General features: G+C 38.9%; 2 protein-coding genes across 30 annotated transcripts in view; both read right to left on the bottom strand.

Annotated features, from left to right (window-relative positions):
- LOC133446991 (protocadherin alpha-C2-like) overlaps window positions 1-18,896 on the bottom strand; it is a 204,805-nt gene that overhangs the window by 68,289 nt on the left and 117,620 nt on the right. For 2 of the 29 annotated variants that reach the window (XM_061725269.1, XM_061725282.1), the window contains exon 1: window positions 10,362-12,850. The exons of 24 other annotated variants lie outside the window; for them this stretch is intronic. In XM_061725269.1, the coding sequence (XP_061581253.1) occupies window positions 10,362-12,734 (2,373 nt within the window). In that variant the 5' untranslated portion in view covers window positions 12,735-12,850. Of the gene's footprint in view, window positions 1-3,854; window positions 4,099-10,361; window positions 12,851-16,436; window positions 17,124-18,896 lie in introns of those variants that run through there. 3 more of the 29 variants (XM_061725311.1, XM_061725313.1, XM_061725307.1) reach the window with 2 other exon arrangements.
- On the bottom strand, window positions 5,725-9,245 carry LOC133447726 (protocadherin alpha-3-like). Its single transcript, XM_061726455.1, has 2 exons — window positions 6,758-9,245; window positions 5,725-5,790 (listed from the first exon to the last, which is right to left on the bottom strand). Exons 1-2 carry the CDS (start codon window positions 9,134-9,136, stop codon window positions 5,725-5,727), a joined length of 2,445 nt encoding a protein of 814 aa, XP_061582439.1. The 5' UTR covers window positions 9,137-9,245.

The following is an 18,896-nucleotide window of genomic DNA, read 5'->3' as shown; positions in this document are numbered from 1 at the left end:
CTAACGGCTGAGAGACGGAGAGCTCCGTCAGCACCAAGGCCAGCGCCTTGGCAGTGTCAAAACACTCATTCATTCAGTTTGCTGGAGTATTCAGTTGCAGGCAGCTGTCCCAGGAATCTGGGAGTGGTTCTGGACTCACCCAGCATTTTAACAGCCACGTTAAGACAGCCGTGCAGTCAGCCTATTATCACCTAAAGAACATACCGAGGATTAATGGACTGATGTCTCAGCAGGATTAATACAAACTTGTCCATGCTTTTATCTTCAGTAGACTGGACTACTGTAACGCTCTTCTTATGCGTCTCCCCAAAAAATCCCCCAAACAACTGCAGTTAGTTCAGAACGCTGCTACCCAAGTCCTTGCTAAGACCAAGAGAGTGGACCATATAACTCCAGTTCTTAAATCTTTACTCATCTTTAATCTTTAAATCTCTCCTGTCTGTCACAAAATATATTTTTAAAATCCAACTGCTGGTTTTAAATCTCTGAATGGTCTAGAGACAAAATACGATCCACAGGTCCATAATAAACCAACCCTAACCATCAGGTCCTCAGGGTCACGCCTACTTTTTGTACCCATAGTTACAACCAAACACGGTGAGGCAGAGTTCAGCTGTTATGCTCCTCAACTGTAGAACAAACTCCCAGAATGTATCAGGGCTGTGGAAGCTGAAACTGCTTTAAGTCAAGGTGGAAAACCTTTTTATAATGCTGCATTTGAGTAATACATTACAATGCACCACAACCTTCATTTCTTGGATCTCATTTTTTTAATTATTTTAAACTTTTGTCTGTGTGTCTTAATTTCTGCTTTTAAACTCTTTTACTTTTAATTATTAAAAAAATATATTTTTAAATAAGGCACTAAATTGTCTTGAAATGTACTATACAAATAAACTTGCCTTGCCTAAAATCAAACTCAATTGTATAAAAATATTTAAAACACAGATAACGTATCTATATCTATATATTATTGTAAAAATTATCTAAATATGTAGGTAAAGATATCTATCCATCCATTTTCTATACCGGCTTTATCCTTTGCAGGGTCACGGGGGTCTGCTGGAGCCTATCTCAGCTAATTTTTAGTCGAGGGGCAGGTTCACCCTGGACAGCTCGCCAGTCCATCGCAGGGCCACATAGATATACAAACAACCAGACACACTCACACCTACGGGCAATTTAGAATCATCAATTAACCTAATATGCATGTTTTTGGATTGTGAGAGGAAGCCGGAGTACACGGAGGGAACCCACCAAACACAGGGAGAACATGCAAATTCCACACGGGCCAGGGAGTCGAACCAGGAACCTTCTTGCTGTGAGGCAACAGTGCTAACCACCAAGCCACTGTGCTTCCCCATGTAAAGATATCTCTATCTTTATAATGTAATTATTGATACTCTTATTACTAATCAAAAACAGCATACAAAATAATCGAATGTTAATTATTGTTAGTTTTTTTTTCACCGGTCGTTTACAGAGGATTATTGGCTGATAGTAGACAGGTGTGCCCTCAAAAATACAATCAGATAGAGACAAGTTATGGATTGACATTTCAGTCTTTGAAATTGATTAGAGGTTTTGAAATAACTTACCGTTTCTTTGTTAGGTAGTGTCTGAGTTCTGGTATAAGTATCTGCACCATTAATACTGATCAGTTCTGCATCAACAGGTGGAAACGGGCCAGGAAAAACCACTACGTCACTCTTCAATGTGTCTGAGCTGAAACACACATCATACTGTTGAGTAGCTTTAGAATAAGACCAGCTCCCATCAGGGTTGGTGGTGATCATCGGGGCACTGTACTTGCTGAAACTACTGTCCGTCCTGTGGCATCTGACAGCTATTAAACTGATGAGACTCAGCAGGAAGATCACTGACACCGACACGATTGCGATCAGCAGATACAAGTTCAAATCAGAGAAGTTGTCCTCCTTTAACGGCACATGTCTGAACGGAGTCTGGATGTCATCAGTGTTTTCAACCACCACCACATCAATAGACACAGTAGTTGACAGAGAAGGTTCTCCATTATCAGAAACCAGAACCACCAAGGGGTGAGATTTCAAGTCATTGTCACTCATTCTTCTTTTAGTCCTGATTTCTCCACTGCTGGTTCCAATTCTGAACAGATTGTTTCCTTTGGGCTCTGTCAGGTGATATGTAAGGAGTGCATTGTATCCAGAGTCTGCATCCACAGCCCTGATCTTTGCAACAAAGTATCCAGCTTCAGCAGCGTAGGGGATGCTCTCACTGTACGGTGAGCCGTGCTCAGAATATGGTGCTAGAATCGTAGGACTGTTGTCATTCTCATCCAGAATAAAAACGTTCACAGTTGCGTTGCTGCTTAACGGAGGAACACCAGAATCTTTCGCCTGAACTTTAAACTGGAATGTTTTTAACTCCTCATAGTTAAACGATTGAAGACTAATTATATCTCCAGTGTCTGAGTTAACTGTAATCAATGATGAAATTTGTGTGGCCTTGGGAGAGCTGTGAATTAAATTGTAAATTGACTCTGAGTTTTCATTTAAATCTGAATCAAATGTGGTTAATTTGTGGATAGTAGTTCCAAGCGGGCTATTCTCTCTCACATAAATATTAATATGAGAGTTTAAGAACTGTGGTGGATTGTCATTTACGTCAGAAACCTGAATATTAATTATACTTGTGCTCGAAAGGGAAGGCTTTCCTTCATCTGAAGCTACAATCGAAATATTGTATTGTGAAACTTTTTCTCTGTCGAGAGGCCCATGAACCAATAAAGAATAGTAATTTTTGTAATTAGATTTCAATTCAAATGGCACAGAGTCTGCAATTTTACATTTTATCATTCCATTTGTACCTCCATCTCTATCGGTGATTCTCACCATTGCAACAGCAGTGCCAATTTCAGCGTCCTCTTTCACCGGACTCATGAGTGATGACACGGTGATTTCTGGAGCATTATCGTTCACGTCAATGACTTCGACTAAAATCTTGCTGTGTGCATTGCGTGGTGGATTGCCTTTGTCTCTTGCTTGAACGCGAATCTCAAACGCTTTATTTTCTTCATAGTCAATACTCCCTTTAACTATGACATCTCCCGTTTCATCATTTAAAAAAAATGTGCTATCAGGGTTTAAACGCCCCCGTTCTGTAAACGAGTATACAATCTGTCCATTAACACCTTCGTCTAAATCGGTTGCAGTCAGCGTTAATAATGTTGTTCCAGTATTAGCATTTTCAACCACTTGGACCTTATAAAGAGATTTACTGAACAAAGGTGAATTATCATTAACATCCAGAACATTCACGTTTATTTGTAGAGTCCCTGTTTTCGGAGGTTTCCCTCCATCAATCGCAGTCAGAAGGAGTTCAAAAGAGGACTGTTTTTCTCTGTCTAACGCTTTCTGCAGCACTAATTCTGCAGACACACTCTGGTCTCCAGTGTTCTGTATATCCAAAGAAAAATATTCATTCTGATTCAGTTTGTAGGTTTTGACCGAATAAATCCCCGCATCTGCATCATGAGCTATTGGCAGTGGATGCCTCTCTCCGACATATGAAGATTCGGATATATCAATTGCAATTATTTCTTCTTGAAAATATGGGGCATTGTCATTGATATCGTTTATCACAACTTCAATTTGATGGATGCTTCGTGGATTACTTAATGTGGCCTCGACATTTAAAGAGCACTTTAGAATATTAGGACAAAGCTCCTCCCGGTCTATCCTGTCACTAACATAAAGTACTCCGGTTTCAGGATTTACGTCAAAATACCTTTTGTTATTCCCTGATGTAATCTGAAGTCCCGCAGATTTGATCTGTATCACACCCAGATTTAAGTCCTTAGCGAGATTTCCTACCGCTGTTCCTTTGTCCACCTCCTCTGAAATAGTATAGGATATTTGAGCTCCAGACCACTCGCAGAGACAAAGAAGAACGAAAAACAGACTCCCAATATCATTCCATTGTCTCCAAGAAGCCATTGCCGTTCCCGTAAAAATAATAAATCCTAAATGGAGTTTATCTTCACATCCCAGGGAAATATAAAAATACAGCTGTCACGTATCCATTCTTTTGAACAATCCTGACTGTTTAAGGCCGGACTCGGATGTGAAGGGTTGTCCCGATGCGATACCAGATGATGACGCGCTAGGTTTTTTTCATGATGAAAGGAGGAGCTTCTAGTCAGTGAATACATGGTCTCCAGCGACATCTCCTGTCTTTTTGTTCCAGAATTACAACCATAAAGAGAAGGGACATTTACAATTATAAGATTAAAGTAAAATACAATACAACATATACAGGGCTGTCTCAGAAAATTAGAATATTGTGATAAAGTCCTTTATTTTCTGTAATGCAAAAATGTCATACATTCTGGATTCATTACAAATCAACTGAAATATTGCAAGCCTTTTATTATTTTAATATTGCTGATCATGACTTACAGCTTAAGAAAACTCAAATATCCTATCTAAAAAAAAAATTAATATTCTGGGAAACTTTATCTTAAACTGTAAGCCATAATCAGCAATAGTAAAATATTAAAAGGCTTGCAATATTTCAGTTGATTTGGAATTAATCCAGAATGTATGACATTTTTGTTTTTTTAATTGCATTACAGAAAATAAAGAACTTTATCACAATATTCTAATTTTCTGAGACAGTCCTGTATGTATGTATGTATGTGTATATATATATATATATATATATACATATATATATATATATATAGATAGACATATATATATATATATATATATATATATATATATATATATAGAGAGAGAGAGAGAGAGAGAGAGAGAGAGAGAGAGAGAGAGAGAGAGAGAGAGAGAGAGAGAGAGAGAGAGAGAGAGAGAGAGAGAGAGAGAGAGAGAGAGAGAGAGAGAGAGAGAGAGAGAGAGAGAGAGAGAGAGAGAGAGAGAGAGAGAGAGAGAGAGAGAGAGAGAGAGAGAGAGAGATATAGAGAGAGATATATATATAGAGAGATATATATAAGGTCTTTGTCAGTTGATTTACAATTCATATAGATATATCTTTCCTGAAGTTTTACGATAAAAATATTTTCATTATAAATAATGATATTTGTAATTTCTTTACATATATGGTAATCTGTTAAATAACAATTAGATGAGGATTATAGTCTGCAAAATTGTACTTCACAGTGTCAGCACCAAAAAAAAACATCCATTATAAACGGATCATGGATGTGGCACACAAGGTGCTAATTTTTCAAAAAACACATGAAGCCAAACGTGCTAACGGCTGAGAGACGCAGAGCTTAGTCAGCACCAAGGCTAGCGCCTTGGCAGTGTCAAAACACTCATTCATTCATTCATTCAGAATTTTAACAGCCACAGAAGTCAGCCTAATGTCACCTAAAGAACATATCGAGGATTAATGGACTGATGTCTCAGCAGGATTAATACAAACTTGTCCACGCTTTTATCTTCAGTAGACTGGACTACTGTAACGCTCATGCGTCTCCCCAAAAAATCCCCCAAACAACTGCAGTTAGGTCAGAACACTGCTACCCAAGTCCTTGCTAAGACCAAGAGAGTGGACCATGTAACTCCAGTTCTTAAATATTTACTCATCTTTACATCTCTCATGTAAGTCACAAAATATATTTTTAAAATCCAACTGTTGGTTTATAAATCTCTAGAGACAAAATACGATCCACTGGTCCATAATAAACCAACCCTAACCATCAGGTCCTCAGGGTCCCGCCTACTTTCTGAACCCATAGTTACAACCAAACACGGTGAGGCAGAGTTCAGCTGTTATGCTCCTCACCTGTAGAACAAACTCCCAGAATGTATCAGGGCTGCGGAAGCTGAAACTGCTTTAAGTCAAGGTGGAAAACCTTTTTATAATGCTGCATTTGAGTAATACATCACAATGCACCACAACCTTCATTTCTTGGATCTCATTTGTTTAATTATTTTAAACCTTTTCTCTGTCTTTAATTTCTGCTTTTAAACTTTTACTTTTAATTATTTAAAAAAATATTTTTAAATAAGGCACTAAATTGTCTTGAAATGTGCTATACAAATAAACTTGCCTTGCCTAAAATCACACTCAATTGTGTAAAAATAATTAAAACACTGAGAGCGTATCTATATCTATATATTATTGTAAAAATTACCGAAATATGTTCCCATGTAAAGATATCCATCCATCCATTTTCTATACCCGCTTTATCCTTTGCAGGGCCACGGGGGTCTGCTGGAGCCTATCTCAGCTGATTTTTAGTCGAGGGGCAGGTTCACCCTGGACAGGTCGCCAGTCCATCGCAGGGCCACATAGATATACAAACAACCAGACACACTCACACCTACGGGCAATTTAGAATCATCAATTGACCTAATATGCATGTTTTTGGATTGTGAGAGGAAGTCGGAGTAACCAGAGTGAACCCACCAAACACAGGGAGAACATGCAAATTCCACACGGGCCAGGGAGTCGAACCAGGAACCTTCTTGCTGTGAGACAACAGTGCTAACCACCAAGCCACCGTGCTTTCCCATGTAAAGATATGTCTATCTTTATAATGTAATTATTGATACGCTTATTACTAATCAAAAACAGCATACAAAATTATCGAATGTTAATTATTGTTAGTTTTTTTTTCACCAGTCGTTTACAGAGGATTATTGGCAGATAGTAGACAGGTGGGCCCTCAAAAATACAATCAGATAGAGACAAGTTTGGATTGACATTTCAGACTTTGAAATTGATTAGAGGTTTTGAAATAACTTACCGTTTCTTTGTTAGGTAGTGTCTGAGTTCTGGTATAAGTATCTGCACCATTAATACTGATCAGTTCTGCATCAACAGGTGGAAACGGGCCAGGAAAAACCACTACGTCACTCTTCAATGTGTCTGAGCTGAAACACACATCATACTGTTGAGTAGCTTTAGAATAAGACCAGCTCCCATCAGGGTTGGTGGTGATCATCGGGGCGCTGTACTTGCTGAAAGTACTGTCCGTCCTGTGGCATCTGACAGCTATTAAACTGATGAGACTCAGCAGGAAAATCACTGACACCGACACAATTGCGATCAGCAGATACAAGTTCAAATCAGAGAAGTTGTCCTCCTTTAACGGCACATGTCTGAACGGAGTCTGGATGTCATCGGTGTTTTCAACCACAACCACATCAATAGACACAGTAGTTGACAGAGAAGGTTCTCCATTATCAGAAATCAGAACCACCAAGGGGTGAGATTTCAAGTCATTGTCACTCATTCTTCTTTTAGTCCTGATTTCTCCACTGCTGGTTCCAATTCTGAACAGATTGTTTCCTTTGGGCTCTGTCAGGTGATATGTAAGGAGTGCATTGTATCCAGAGTCTGCATCCACAGCCCTGATCTTTGCAACAAAGTATCCAGCTTCAGCAGTGTAGGGGATGCTCTCACTGTACGGTGAGCCGTGCTCAGAATATGGTGCTAGAATCGTAGGACTGTTGTCATTCTCATCCAGAATAAAAACGTTCACAGTTGCGTTGCTGCTTAGCGGAGGAACACCAGAATCTTTCGCCTGAACTTTAAACTGGAATGTTTTTAACTCCTCATAGTTAAACGTTTGAAGACTAATTATATCTCCAGTGTCTGAGTTAACTGTTATCAATGATGAAATTTGTGTGGCCTTGGGAGAGCTGTGAATTAAATTGTAAATTGACTCCGAGTTTTCATTTAAATCTGAATCAAATGTGGTTAATTTGTGGATAGTAGTTCCAATCGGGCTATTCTCTCTCACATAAATATTAATATGAGAGTTTAAGAACTGTGGTGGATTGTCATTTACGTCAGAAACCTGAATATTAATTATACTTGTGCTCGAAAGGGAAGGCTTTCCTTCATCTGAAGCTACAATCGATATATTGTATTGTGAAACTTTTTCTCTGTCAAGAGGCCCATCAACCAATAAAGAATAGTAATTTTTGTAATTAGATTTCAATTCAAATGGCACAGAGTCTGCAATTTTACATTTTATCATTCCATTTGTACCTCCATCTCTATCGGTGATTGTCACCATTGCAACAGCAGTGCCAATTTCAGCGTCCTCTTTCACCGGACTCATGAGTGATGACACGGTGATTTCTGGAGCATTATCGTTCACGTCAATGACTTCGACTAAAATCTTGCTGTGTGCATTGCGTGGTGGGATTCCTTTGTCTCTTGCTTGAACGCGAATCTCAAACGCTTTATTTTCTTCATAGTCAATACTCCCCTTAACTATAACATCTCCCGTTTCATCATTTAAAAAAAATTTGCTATCAGGGTTTAAACGCCCCCGTTCTGAAAACGAGTATACAATCTGGCCATTAACACCTTCGTCTGAATCGGTTGCAGTCAGCGTTAATAATGTTGTTCCAATATTAGCATTTTCAACCACTTGGACCTTATAAAGAGATTTAGTGAACAAAGGTGAATTATCATTAACATCTAGAACATTCACGTTTATTTGTAGAGTCCCTGTTTTCGGAGGTTTCCCTCCATCAATCGCAGTCAGAAGGAGTTCAAAAGAGGACTGTTTTTCTCTGTCTAACGCTTTCTGCAGCACTAATTCTGCAGACACACTCTGATCACCAGTGTTCTGTATATCCAAAGAAAAATATTCATTCTGATTCAGTTTGTAGGTTTTGACCGAATAAATCCCCGCATCTGCATCATGAGCTATTGGCAGTGGATGCCTCTCTCCGACATACGAAGATTCGAAGATATCAATTGCAATTATTTCTTCTTGAAAATATGGGGCATTGTCATTGATATCGTTAATCACAACTTCAATTCGATGGATGCTTCGTGGGTTACTTAATGTGGCCTCGACATTTAAAGAGCACTTTAGAATATTAGGACAAAGCTCCTCCCGGTCTATCCTGTCACTAACATAAAGTACTCCGGTTTCAGGATTTACGTCAAAATACCTTTTGTTATTCCCTGATGTAATTTGAAGTCCCGCAGATTTGATCTGTATCACACCCAGATTTAAGTCCTTAGCGAGATTTCCTACCGCTGTTCCTTTGTCCACCTCCTCTGAAATAGTATAGGATATTTGAGCTCCAGACCATTCGCAGAGACAAAGAAGAACGAAAAACAGACTCCCAATATAATTCCATTGTCTCCACGAAGCCATTGCCGTTCACGTAAAAATAATAAATCCTAAATGGAGTTTATCTTCACATCCCAGGGAAATATAAAAATACAGCTGTCACGTATCCATTCTTTTGAACAATCCTGACTGTTTAAGGCCGGACTCGTATGTGGAGGGTTGTCCCGATGCGATTCCAGATGATGACGCGCTAGGTTTTTTTCATCATGAAAGGAGGAGCTTCTAGTCAGTGAATACATGGTCTCCAGCGACATCTCCTGTCTTTTTGTTCCAGAATTACAACCGTAAAGAGAAGGGACATTTAAAATTATAAAATTAAAGTAAAATACAAGACAATACAATACAATATACATACATATATATATATATATATATATATATATATATATATATATATATATATATATATATATATATTTCCTGAAGCTTTATGATAAAAATATTTTCATTATTATTATTATTTTCATTATACATAACGATATTTGTTCTTTACATATATGGCAATCTGTTATATAACATCTGTTATATAACAATTAGATGAGGATTATAGTCTTTCAAAACTGTACTTCACAGAATCAGCACCAGGAACAGCTACCGAGTCTCAACTCGGAGGAAACATGATTTCAGAACCATGGACAGCTGATGTATCACTGTGGTACCCGTGAGCTGATGCACGTTTGTCCGACACGCTGTAGAACATTACTACTACTTACTACTACTACTACCTACTACCACCACTACTACTACTACTACTACTACTACTACTACTACTACTACTACTGCAGACACTTTTATCCAAAGCGACTTACATCTGAGAGAACAAGCACAAAATCACAGAGGAGGGTCCAGCTGGATAAGTGCTGGTCAGACTGTATATATATATATATATATATATATATATATATATATATATATATATATATATATATATATATATATATATATATATATATATTTTTTTTTTTTTTTTTTTTACTTTTATTGTAATTATCATATTATGTAGGGCTCCTGAACTGACTCGTACTCTGGTAACTAAAATGTTGTTTATAAAAACAAGTTAAAGAAAAAACAACATCAACAAACAAAACAATTTGCTTTAAGGATATATATTTTTCAAATAGACTTCACATACGTTATCCCCAAAGATTATGACAATATCATTATTATTAATGTTATTATATTTGTTTTGTTGTCCTCAAAGTTGGAATGAAATGTATTCACTTCAATGTAGAATATGGGCATGTCTTACCTTTTCTTTATTAGGTAAAGTCTGAGTCCTGGTAAAAGTGTCTCCTCCATTAATACTGATCAGTTCACCATCTACCGGTGGAAACGGGCCAGGAAAAACCACTACGTCACTCTTCAGTGTGTCTGAGCTGAAACACACATCATACTGCTGAGTAGCTTTAGAATAAGACCAGCTCCCATCAGGGTTGGTGGTGATCATCGGGGCGCCGTACCTGTTGAAAGTACTGTCCGTCCTGTGGCATCTGACAGCTATTAAACTGATTAGACTGAGCAAAAAAATCCCCGACACCGAAACAATGGCGATCAGCAGGTACAGGTTCAAATCTGAAAAGCTGTCCTCCTTTATAGGCACATGTCTAAATGGAGTGTGGATGTCAGGAGTGCGTTCAACCACCACCACATCAATAGACACGGTAGCTGACAGAGATGGTTCTCCATTATCAGAAACCAGAACCACCAAAGGGTGAGATTTCAAGTCATTGTCACTCATTCTCCTCTTAGTCCTGATTTCTCCGGTGCTGGTTCCGACCTTGAACAGGTTATTCCCTTTTGGCTCAGTCAGATGATAAGAAAGCAGCGCATTGTATCCCGAGTCTGAGTCCAAAGCCCTGATTTTTCCCACAAAGTATCCAGCTTCAGCAGTGTAGGGGATGCTCTCACTGATAATGGAGCCATGTTCAGAATACGGTGCCAGAATAGTTGGATTGTTATCATTTTGATCAAGAATAAAAACGTTCACAGTCACGTTGCTGCTGAGAGGAGGAACCCCAGAGTCTGTGGCCTGAACTTTAAACTCAAACATCTTTATCTCTTCATAGTTAAACGACTGCAAACACACTATTTCTCCATTTTCCGAGTTGATGTTAATCAATGTAGACATCGGTGCAAAATTATTATTAATAACTGAATAGGTCACTCGACCATTTTCACTATCGTCAGCATCAGTTGCAGATACAACTTTCAAAACTGTTCCGACTGGACTGTTTTCGTCCACATACATGTTAATTACCGCCTCTGAAAACGAAGGTGCATTGTCATTTACGTCTGAAACTTGAATAAAAAGTACACTTGTGTTGTAGAGAGGAGGGCTACCTTCATCTGTGGCTTTGATTATGATGCTGTAGTTGGAAGTGAGTTCCCTGTCCAAGGCATGACCAATAACCAAAGAGTAATAATTTTTATAATTTGTTTCTAATTTAAAGAGAACTGAATTTAATATTTCACAGTTTACTTCGCCGTTTTTACCTCCATCCCTGTCGATAACTGAAACCAGTGCAATGGCAGTGCCAATTTCTGCGTCTTCTTTTACGGTACTGAACAGTGACGTCACTGTGATATCAGGCGTATTGTCATTTAGATCCACCACCTCCACGAGTACTTTACACTGTGCCGTTAGTGGAGGCTGTCCTTTGTCAGCAGCCTGGACCCGAATTTCAAATGCAGAATTTGTTTCAAAGTCGATCGGTCCTTTAACTATTATTGTTCCTGTTTCAGAATCAATTTCAAAGACTTCTAAGATATGGTCCTGATCTTTCGAGTTGAGTAAATACACGATGTCTTTGTTAGGTCCTTCGTCTGCATCAGTTGCAGTTACTGTTATTACTGTCGTCCCAATTGGTGCATTTTCTGTAATGGTTGTTTTGTGTAGCGTTTTCTTAAAAGTAGGCAAATTATCGTTGGTATCCAAAACATTGATAATGATTTCCGACGTGCCTGACTTTTCTGGCGTCCCCCCGTCTACCGCAGTTAACGTGAGTTTAATTACAGCTTTTTTTTCTCGGTCTAATGCTTTTTGAAGAACTAAGTCAGCTGACACACTCTCACCTTTGTGTACTGCTAAAGAAAAATATTCATTTGCTTTGAGTTTATATGTGTCAATCCCGTTTTTCCCTACATCAGCGTCGTAGGCTGAAAGCACGGGGAATATAGTTCCAGGCAGTACATTCTCCGCTATGTCGATAAATTGAGATTTGCCACTGAAAGAGGGGATGTTGTCATTTATATCAAGAATGTTTACTTCAATGCGATATAGTTTAAGTGGATTGTTAATCACAGCCTCTACATTTATCGTGCATTTCGTCGTTTTCGCACAAAGCTCTTCTCTATCTATTCTTTGACTGACGCAGAGAAACCCCGAGCTCAAATTAACGTCGAAATACTTTCTCTTTGATCCAGTTACTATCTGAAACATACGTGACTCTAAATCCTGCACCTTCAGGTTTAGATCCTTTGCAAGATTGCCAACAGAAGTCCCGAGGTTTACCTCTTCCTGCACCGAATAGGACAGCTGCCCAGATACCGCTCCACAGTGATATTCCAGAACAACAAGAACCAGATATATCTCAAAGGGGATCTGTCCTCCCAGCAGATGCATAATTCCATGCAAAGATAAGAAAACATCCGTATCTGGCCTTGCTATGTCTCGATTATTGTGCGGAAAATATCTTTTGAAATATCAATGAAATATAAGTCCAACATCCTTTCCTTATGGCACTGCGACTCTAACAAAGAAGTGAAAAAAGGGTTATCTTTTTAACGTGGGAGGGGCCTCCATACGTCACTGACTAGGTATTACAGTCTCGACTGTCACCTTGTGGACAAAATAATAACTTCAACTTTTAAATAAACCTATTGCACTTTTTAATTTCAAATCACCCAGATACCTTCCACCGATACTCCCCCCACGAGAAAAAAAAACATTTGGCATGGTACTTTGCCAGACATAGTTGTAATATGTTTTTGTTCAATATTTCAGGACCATGGATAGTGTATGATTGTGATACTTCAACATTAAATTAAAAGATCATATGTGAGTAGATAAAATTACTATAATAAAAGTATGCAACAAAAGTAAGGATTTATGCTTTCATAAGTCTTAAAACAATGTTTAGGAAAGGAAAAGGAAAAAAGAAGGCCATAAGAAAAAGTGAAGATTACATTTCAAACAATAGAAGTTAAAATACCATAGAGTGTGCACCTACCTTTTCTTTATTAGGTAAAGTCTGAGTTTGGGTAAAAGTGTCTCCGTCGTTAATACTGATCAATTCCGCATCTACAGGAGGATACCCTGCTGGGAAAACCACTACGTCACTCTTCAGTGTGTCTGAACTGAAACACACGTCATACTGCTGAGTAGCTTTAGAGTAAGACCAGCTCCCATCAGGGTTGGTGGTGATCATCGGGGCGCTGTACTTGCTGAATGCACCGTCCGTTTTGTGGCATTTTACAGCTATTATACTTATGAGACTCAGTAGAAAGATCGCTGACACCGACACAATGGCGATCAGCAGATAGAGGTTCAAATCTGAGAAGTTGTCTTCTTTTATAGGCACATGTCTAAATGAAGTCTGGACGTCAGGGGTGTTTTCAGCCACAACCACGTCAATAGACACAGTAGCTGACAGAGAAGGGTCTCCATTATCAGAAACCAAAACCACCAAAGGGTGAGATTTCAGGTCATTGTCACTCATTCTCCTCTTAGTCCTGATTTCTCCGGTGCTCGTTCCGATCCTGAACAGGTTGCTTCCTTTAGGCTCAGAGAGATGATAAGAAAGCAGGGCATTGTATCCAGAGTCTGCATCCACAGCCCTGATTTTTGCAACAAAGTATCCTGCTTCAGCAGAATAGGGGATAGTCTCACTAATATCCGAACTATGCTCAGAAAAAGGAGGTAGAATCGCGGGACTGTTGTCGTTCTCGTCCAGAATAAATACATTCACAGTCACGTTGCTGTTTAGTGGAGGAACACCAGAGTCTGTTGCCTGAACTTGAAAGTGAAAAGTTTTGACCTCTTCGTAGTTAAAAGACTGTAAGGTGATTATGTCTCCCGTCTCTGAGTTGATGTTCAACATTGTAGAGGGTGACATAGAGTTACTGTTATGTAAAAGTGAATAAGTCACACGACCATTTTGTTCAATATCTGCATCAACTGCTGAAATAGTTTTCATAACTGCTCCTATTGGACTGTTTTCTTTTATAAATACATTAACTGTTTCTTCTGTGAAATGAGGTGTGTTATCATTTACATCAGATACGTGTACATGAATGACGCTGGTGTTGGAGAGAGGCGGGCTGCCCTCATCTGTTGCTGTGATGGTTATATTATATTCAGGTGAATTTTCTCGGTCGAGCGGACCAGCAACAACTAATGAATAGTCATTTTTATAATTTAATTCTAATTTAAAAGGTATGCCACTGGATATTTTACAGCTCACCATCCCATTTTTACTGCCATCTTTATCAAACACTGAAACAAGAGCAATTGCAGTGCCAATGGATGCGTCCTCTTTTACAGAGTTTAACAGTGATGTAACAGATATTTCAGGTGCATTGTCATTAACATCTACAACTTCAATTAATAATTTGGCATTTGACATCATAGGAAAAACTGCTCCATCCCTGGCTTGTACTCGAATTTCAAAAGCACTATTCTCTTCAAAGTCGATATTCTTTATATTTGTAACCGTTCCAGTCACTTCTTCAATGGCAAAGAGATCAGTTTCTTTTCCACGACCTACTTCACTAAATGAATACAGTACTTGTCCATTTACACCAGCATCTATATCAGTGGCATTTAATTTAATTATCGAAGAACCTATTTTGATATTCTCTTGAACTCGCGCTTTGTAGAGAGTTTGACTGAATACAGGAGCATTGTCATTAATGTCCAAAACATTTATTATTATAGTCATGGTGCCTGATTTTGGAGGTGTCCCCCCATCAATGGCTGTCAGTGTGAGTTTTAACATAGATTTTTTCTCTCGGTCTAAAACTTTCTGAAGCACTAGTTCTGGTGTTACAGTTTCTCCCTTAAGTGTTACAAGAGAAAAATGTTCATTTTGACTGAGCTTGTAGGTATGTACAGTGTTTTTACCAACATCTGCATCATGAGCTGGGTGCAGAGGAAATTTTGTTGCTGCGGCTGTGTTTTCAGTAATATTCAATAGCTGCAATTTGCTGTGAAATGACGGAGAATTATCGTTAACATCTAATACTGTTATGTCAATACGATACAGTTTAAGTGGATTATTGATGACGGCTTGTACGCTAAGTGAACATTTAGTGTCATCGCCGCAGAGTTCTTCTCGATCTATTCTCTCGTTAACATAGAGGACACCAGTCTTTAGATTTACCTCGAAATATTTTTTCTTTGATCCAGCAACAATCTGGAACATCCGATGCTCTAAATCCTGGACATTGAGGTTTAGATCTTTAGCAATATTTCCAACAACGGTCCCCAGATTCACCTCCTCTGAGACGGAGTAAACGAGCTGTCCAAAAGCCGTTTCCCAACAACAATCCAGTAGCGCTAGGGAAAAATATATCCACAAAGAATTTAATCTGCCTGAGAAATGCATAATTCCATACGTGAATATGTCCAGTACCGTGAGCAAAAAAATTGTTGACGATAAAGAATGTAACTGCGCTGAAATAGTCGAAGTAATCTCGGTTGACCGCACGTTGTTCTCTTATACCCTTTCTCTCTTTGTGTCAAACGCCTGAGAAACGTCATCATTCTCTTGATTTGGGAGGAGCCTGATACAGCAAACAGGACGTGTAGATGTGACGGTCTACAGTGTCCCTCTGTGGACACTAAAAATAACTACACTCGATGCTTAAAATTTTCAGTCACATTTTTTAAAAACAATCCTCCATTCTTTGTCTACATGTGCCAGACTTTTTTTTCTTCCGACGAAAAGTTTTTTCTCTTCTATTTAAGGGTTTGTTATGCACTGACGTCAATTAATTAAATCAGGAAGAAACAGGATGGCAAGCGATCTGCATGACTTTTACTGTTCTGCAAAACTGGATGTTTATATGTATGTGTGTGTGTGTGTGTGTGTGTGTGTGTGTGTGTGTGTGTGTGTGTGTGTGTGTGTGTGTGTGTGTGTGTGTGTGTGTGTGTGTGTGTGTGTGTGTGTGTGTGTGTATGTATGTATGTATGTATGTATGTATGTATGTATGTATGTATGTATGTATGTATGTATGTATGTATGTATGTATGTATGTATGTATGTATGTATGTAGTTGTCAATATAAACTCTAAATTATTTTAACAAACAATGCAGGTTCTTACCTTTTCTTTGCTGGGTAAAGTTTGAGTCCTGGTAAAAGTGTCTCCTCCATTAATACTGATCAGTTCTGCATCAACAGGAGGAAACGGGCCAGGAAACACCACCACGTCACTCTTCAGTGTGTCCGAGCTAAAGCACACGTCATACTGCTGAGTAGCTTTAGAATAAGACCAGCTCCCATCAGGGTTGGTGGTGATCATCGGGGGACTGTACCTGCTAAAGGTGCTGTCTGTCCTTTGGCATCTCACAGCTATTAAACTAATGAGACTCAGCAGGAAAATCACTGACACCGACACAATGGCGATCAGCAGATACAGGTTCACATCTGAGAAGCTGTCCTCCTTTATAGGCACATGTCTAAAAAGAGTCTGGATTTCAGCGGTGCTTTCAACCACCATGACATCAATAGACACAGTAGCTGACAAAGAAAGTTCTCCATTATCAGAAACCGAAACCACCAAAGGGTGAGTTTTCAAGTCATTGTCACTCATTCTCCTCTTAGTTCTGATTTCTCCGGTGCTGGTTCCGATCTTGAACAGATTATTTCCTTTGGGTTCAGAAAGATGATAAGAAAGCAGAGCATTGTATCCAGAGTCCGCGTCCACAGCCCTGATTTTTGCCACAAAGTATCCAGCTTCAGCGGTGTATGGTATGTTTTCAGCGATGACCGAGCCGTGTTCAGAGTAAGGCGCCAGGATCGCGGGGCTGTTGTCATTTTCATCCAGAATAAAGACGTTGACAGTCACGTTTCCACTAAGAGGAGGAACACCAGAGTCTGTAGCCAGAACTTTAAACTGGAACGTTTTTAACTCTTCATAATTAAACGATTGTAGACTAACTATATCTCCAGTCTCTGAGTTGATATTTACCATTGTAGAAAGTGGTAATGAATTATTTTTGTTATGTAAAAGAGAATAGGCAACATGGCCATTTTTCTCAATGTCTGCATCTGTAGCTGACACCGTTTTCAAAACGCCTCCTATTGGACTGTTTTCCTTGATAAATACATTGATTGTGTCTTCTGTGAAATGAGGTTTGTTATCGTTTACATCAGCTACGTGTACATGAATGACGCTGGTGTTGGAGAGAGGCGGGCTGCCCTCATCTGTTGCAGTTATGCTAATATAATACTCAGGTGAAGCCTCTCTGTCAAGAGGTCCGTCCACAACTAATGAATAATAATTTTTATAATTAGATTCCAATTTGAAAGGAACAACACTGGATATTTTACAGCTCACCATCCCATTTTTACCGCCATCTTTATCAAACACTGAAACAAGAGCTATTGCGGTGCCAGTGGACGCGTCCTCTTTTACAGAGTTTAACAGCGATGTTACTGATATTTCCGGTGCATTGTCATTAACGTCTACAACTTCAATTAATAATTTGGCATGTGAGGTGAGAGGAGAGGAAGCTCCATCACTGGCCTGTACTCTGATTTCAAAAGCACTGTTCTCTTCGAAATTTATAATCTTTTTATTTGTCACGGTGCCCGTCTTTTCATCTATGTTGAAAATGTCAATTTGCTTCCCTTGGTCTATTTCAATAAAAGAAAATGATATTTGACCGTTTTGACCTGCATCTAAATCAGTAGCATTCATGGTTATAATTGATGTACCGACCTCAACATTCTCATGCACTCTGGCTTTGTAGAGAGTTTGACTGAAAACTGGAGGATTGTCGTTAGTATCCAACACATTCACTGTAATTTTCATAGTGCCTGATTTAGCTGGTGTTCCTCCATCAATGGCAGTTAATGTAAGTCGTAGCACCGACAGTTTTTCCCTGTCTAAAACTTTTTGAAGCACCAATTCAGCAGTTACAGTCTCCCCTTTGTGGGTAGCAAGAGAAAAATACTCATTTTGACTCAGTTTGTAGGTGTTAACTGAATTTCTTCCCACATCTGCATCGTAAGCTCGTTTTAATAGAAATTTTGCCCCTGCTGCTGTGCTCTCTGTAATATTGATAGTCTGGAAACTGCTAGGAAATGACGGGGAGTTATCGTTGACATCTAAAACAATTACTTCAAGATGATACACTTTTAATGGGCTATTTATAACAGCCTCCACAGTAAGTGAACATTTAACCTCAACACCGCAGAGTTCTTCTCTATCTATTCTTTCATTAACGTAGAGGACACCAGTCTTTAGATTTACCTCGAAATATTTTCTCTTAGACCCAGCAACGATCTGGAACATACGTGTCTCCAAATTCTGGGGATTGATGTTTAAATCCTTGGCGACATTTCCAACAACAGTCCCGAGATTCGCCTCTTCTGCAACGGAGTAAGAGAGCCCAGAGACGGTTTCCAGATAACAATCCAGCCGTGCAAACAAGAAATATATCCATATACAGCTTGTTCTTTTTGGTAAATCCATTGATTCAGCTATAGAAACGACACATATGAACGAATCCGGACAAAATGTAGGCGTAAAACGAGATTCGCATTAAAGGAAAAATAT

The sequence above is a fragment of the Cololabis saira genome, chromosome 7, assembly GCF_033807715.1.
Source record: "Cololabis saira isolate AMF1-May2022 chromosome 7, fColSai1.1, whole genome shotgun sequence".
NCBI lineage: Eukaryota > Metazoa > Chordata > Actinopteri > Beloniformes > Belonidae > Cololabis > Cololabis saira.
The sequence above is the reverse complement of the archived record's forward strand: the minus strand, read 5'-3'. Positions and strand labels throughout refer to the sequence as shown.

Excerpts from the sequence above, each read along its gene's own strand:
- LOC133447726 (XM_061726455.1), bottom strand. The coding sequence starts at position 9,136 with ATGGCTTCGTGGAGACAATGGAATTATATTGGGAGTCTGTTTTTCGTT. Across the intron at positions 5,791-6,757 it reads CACTACCTAACAAAGAAACG|GTGAGGAGCATAACAGCTGA; the intron begins GTAAGTTATTTC and ends TTTGTTCTACAG.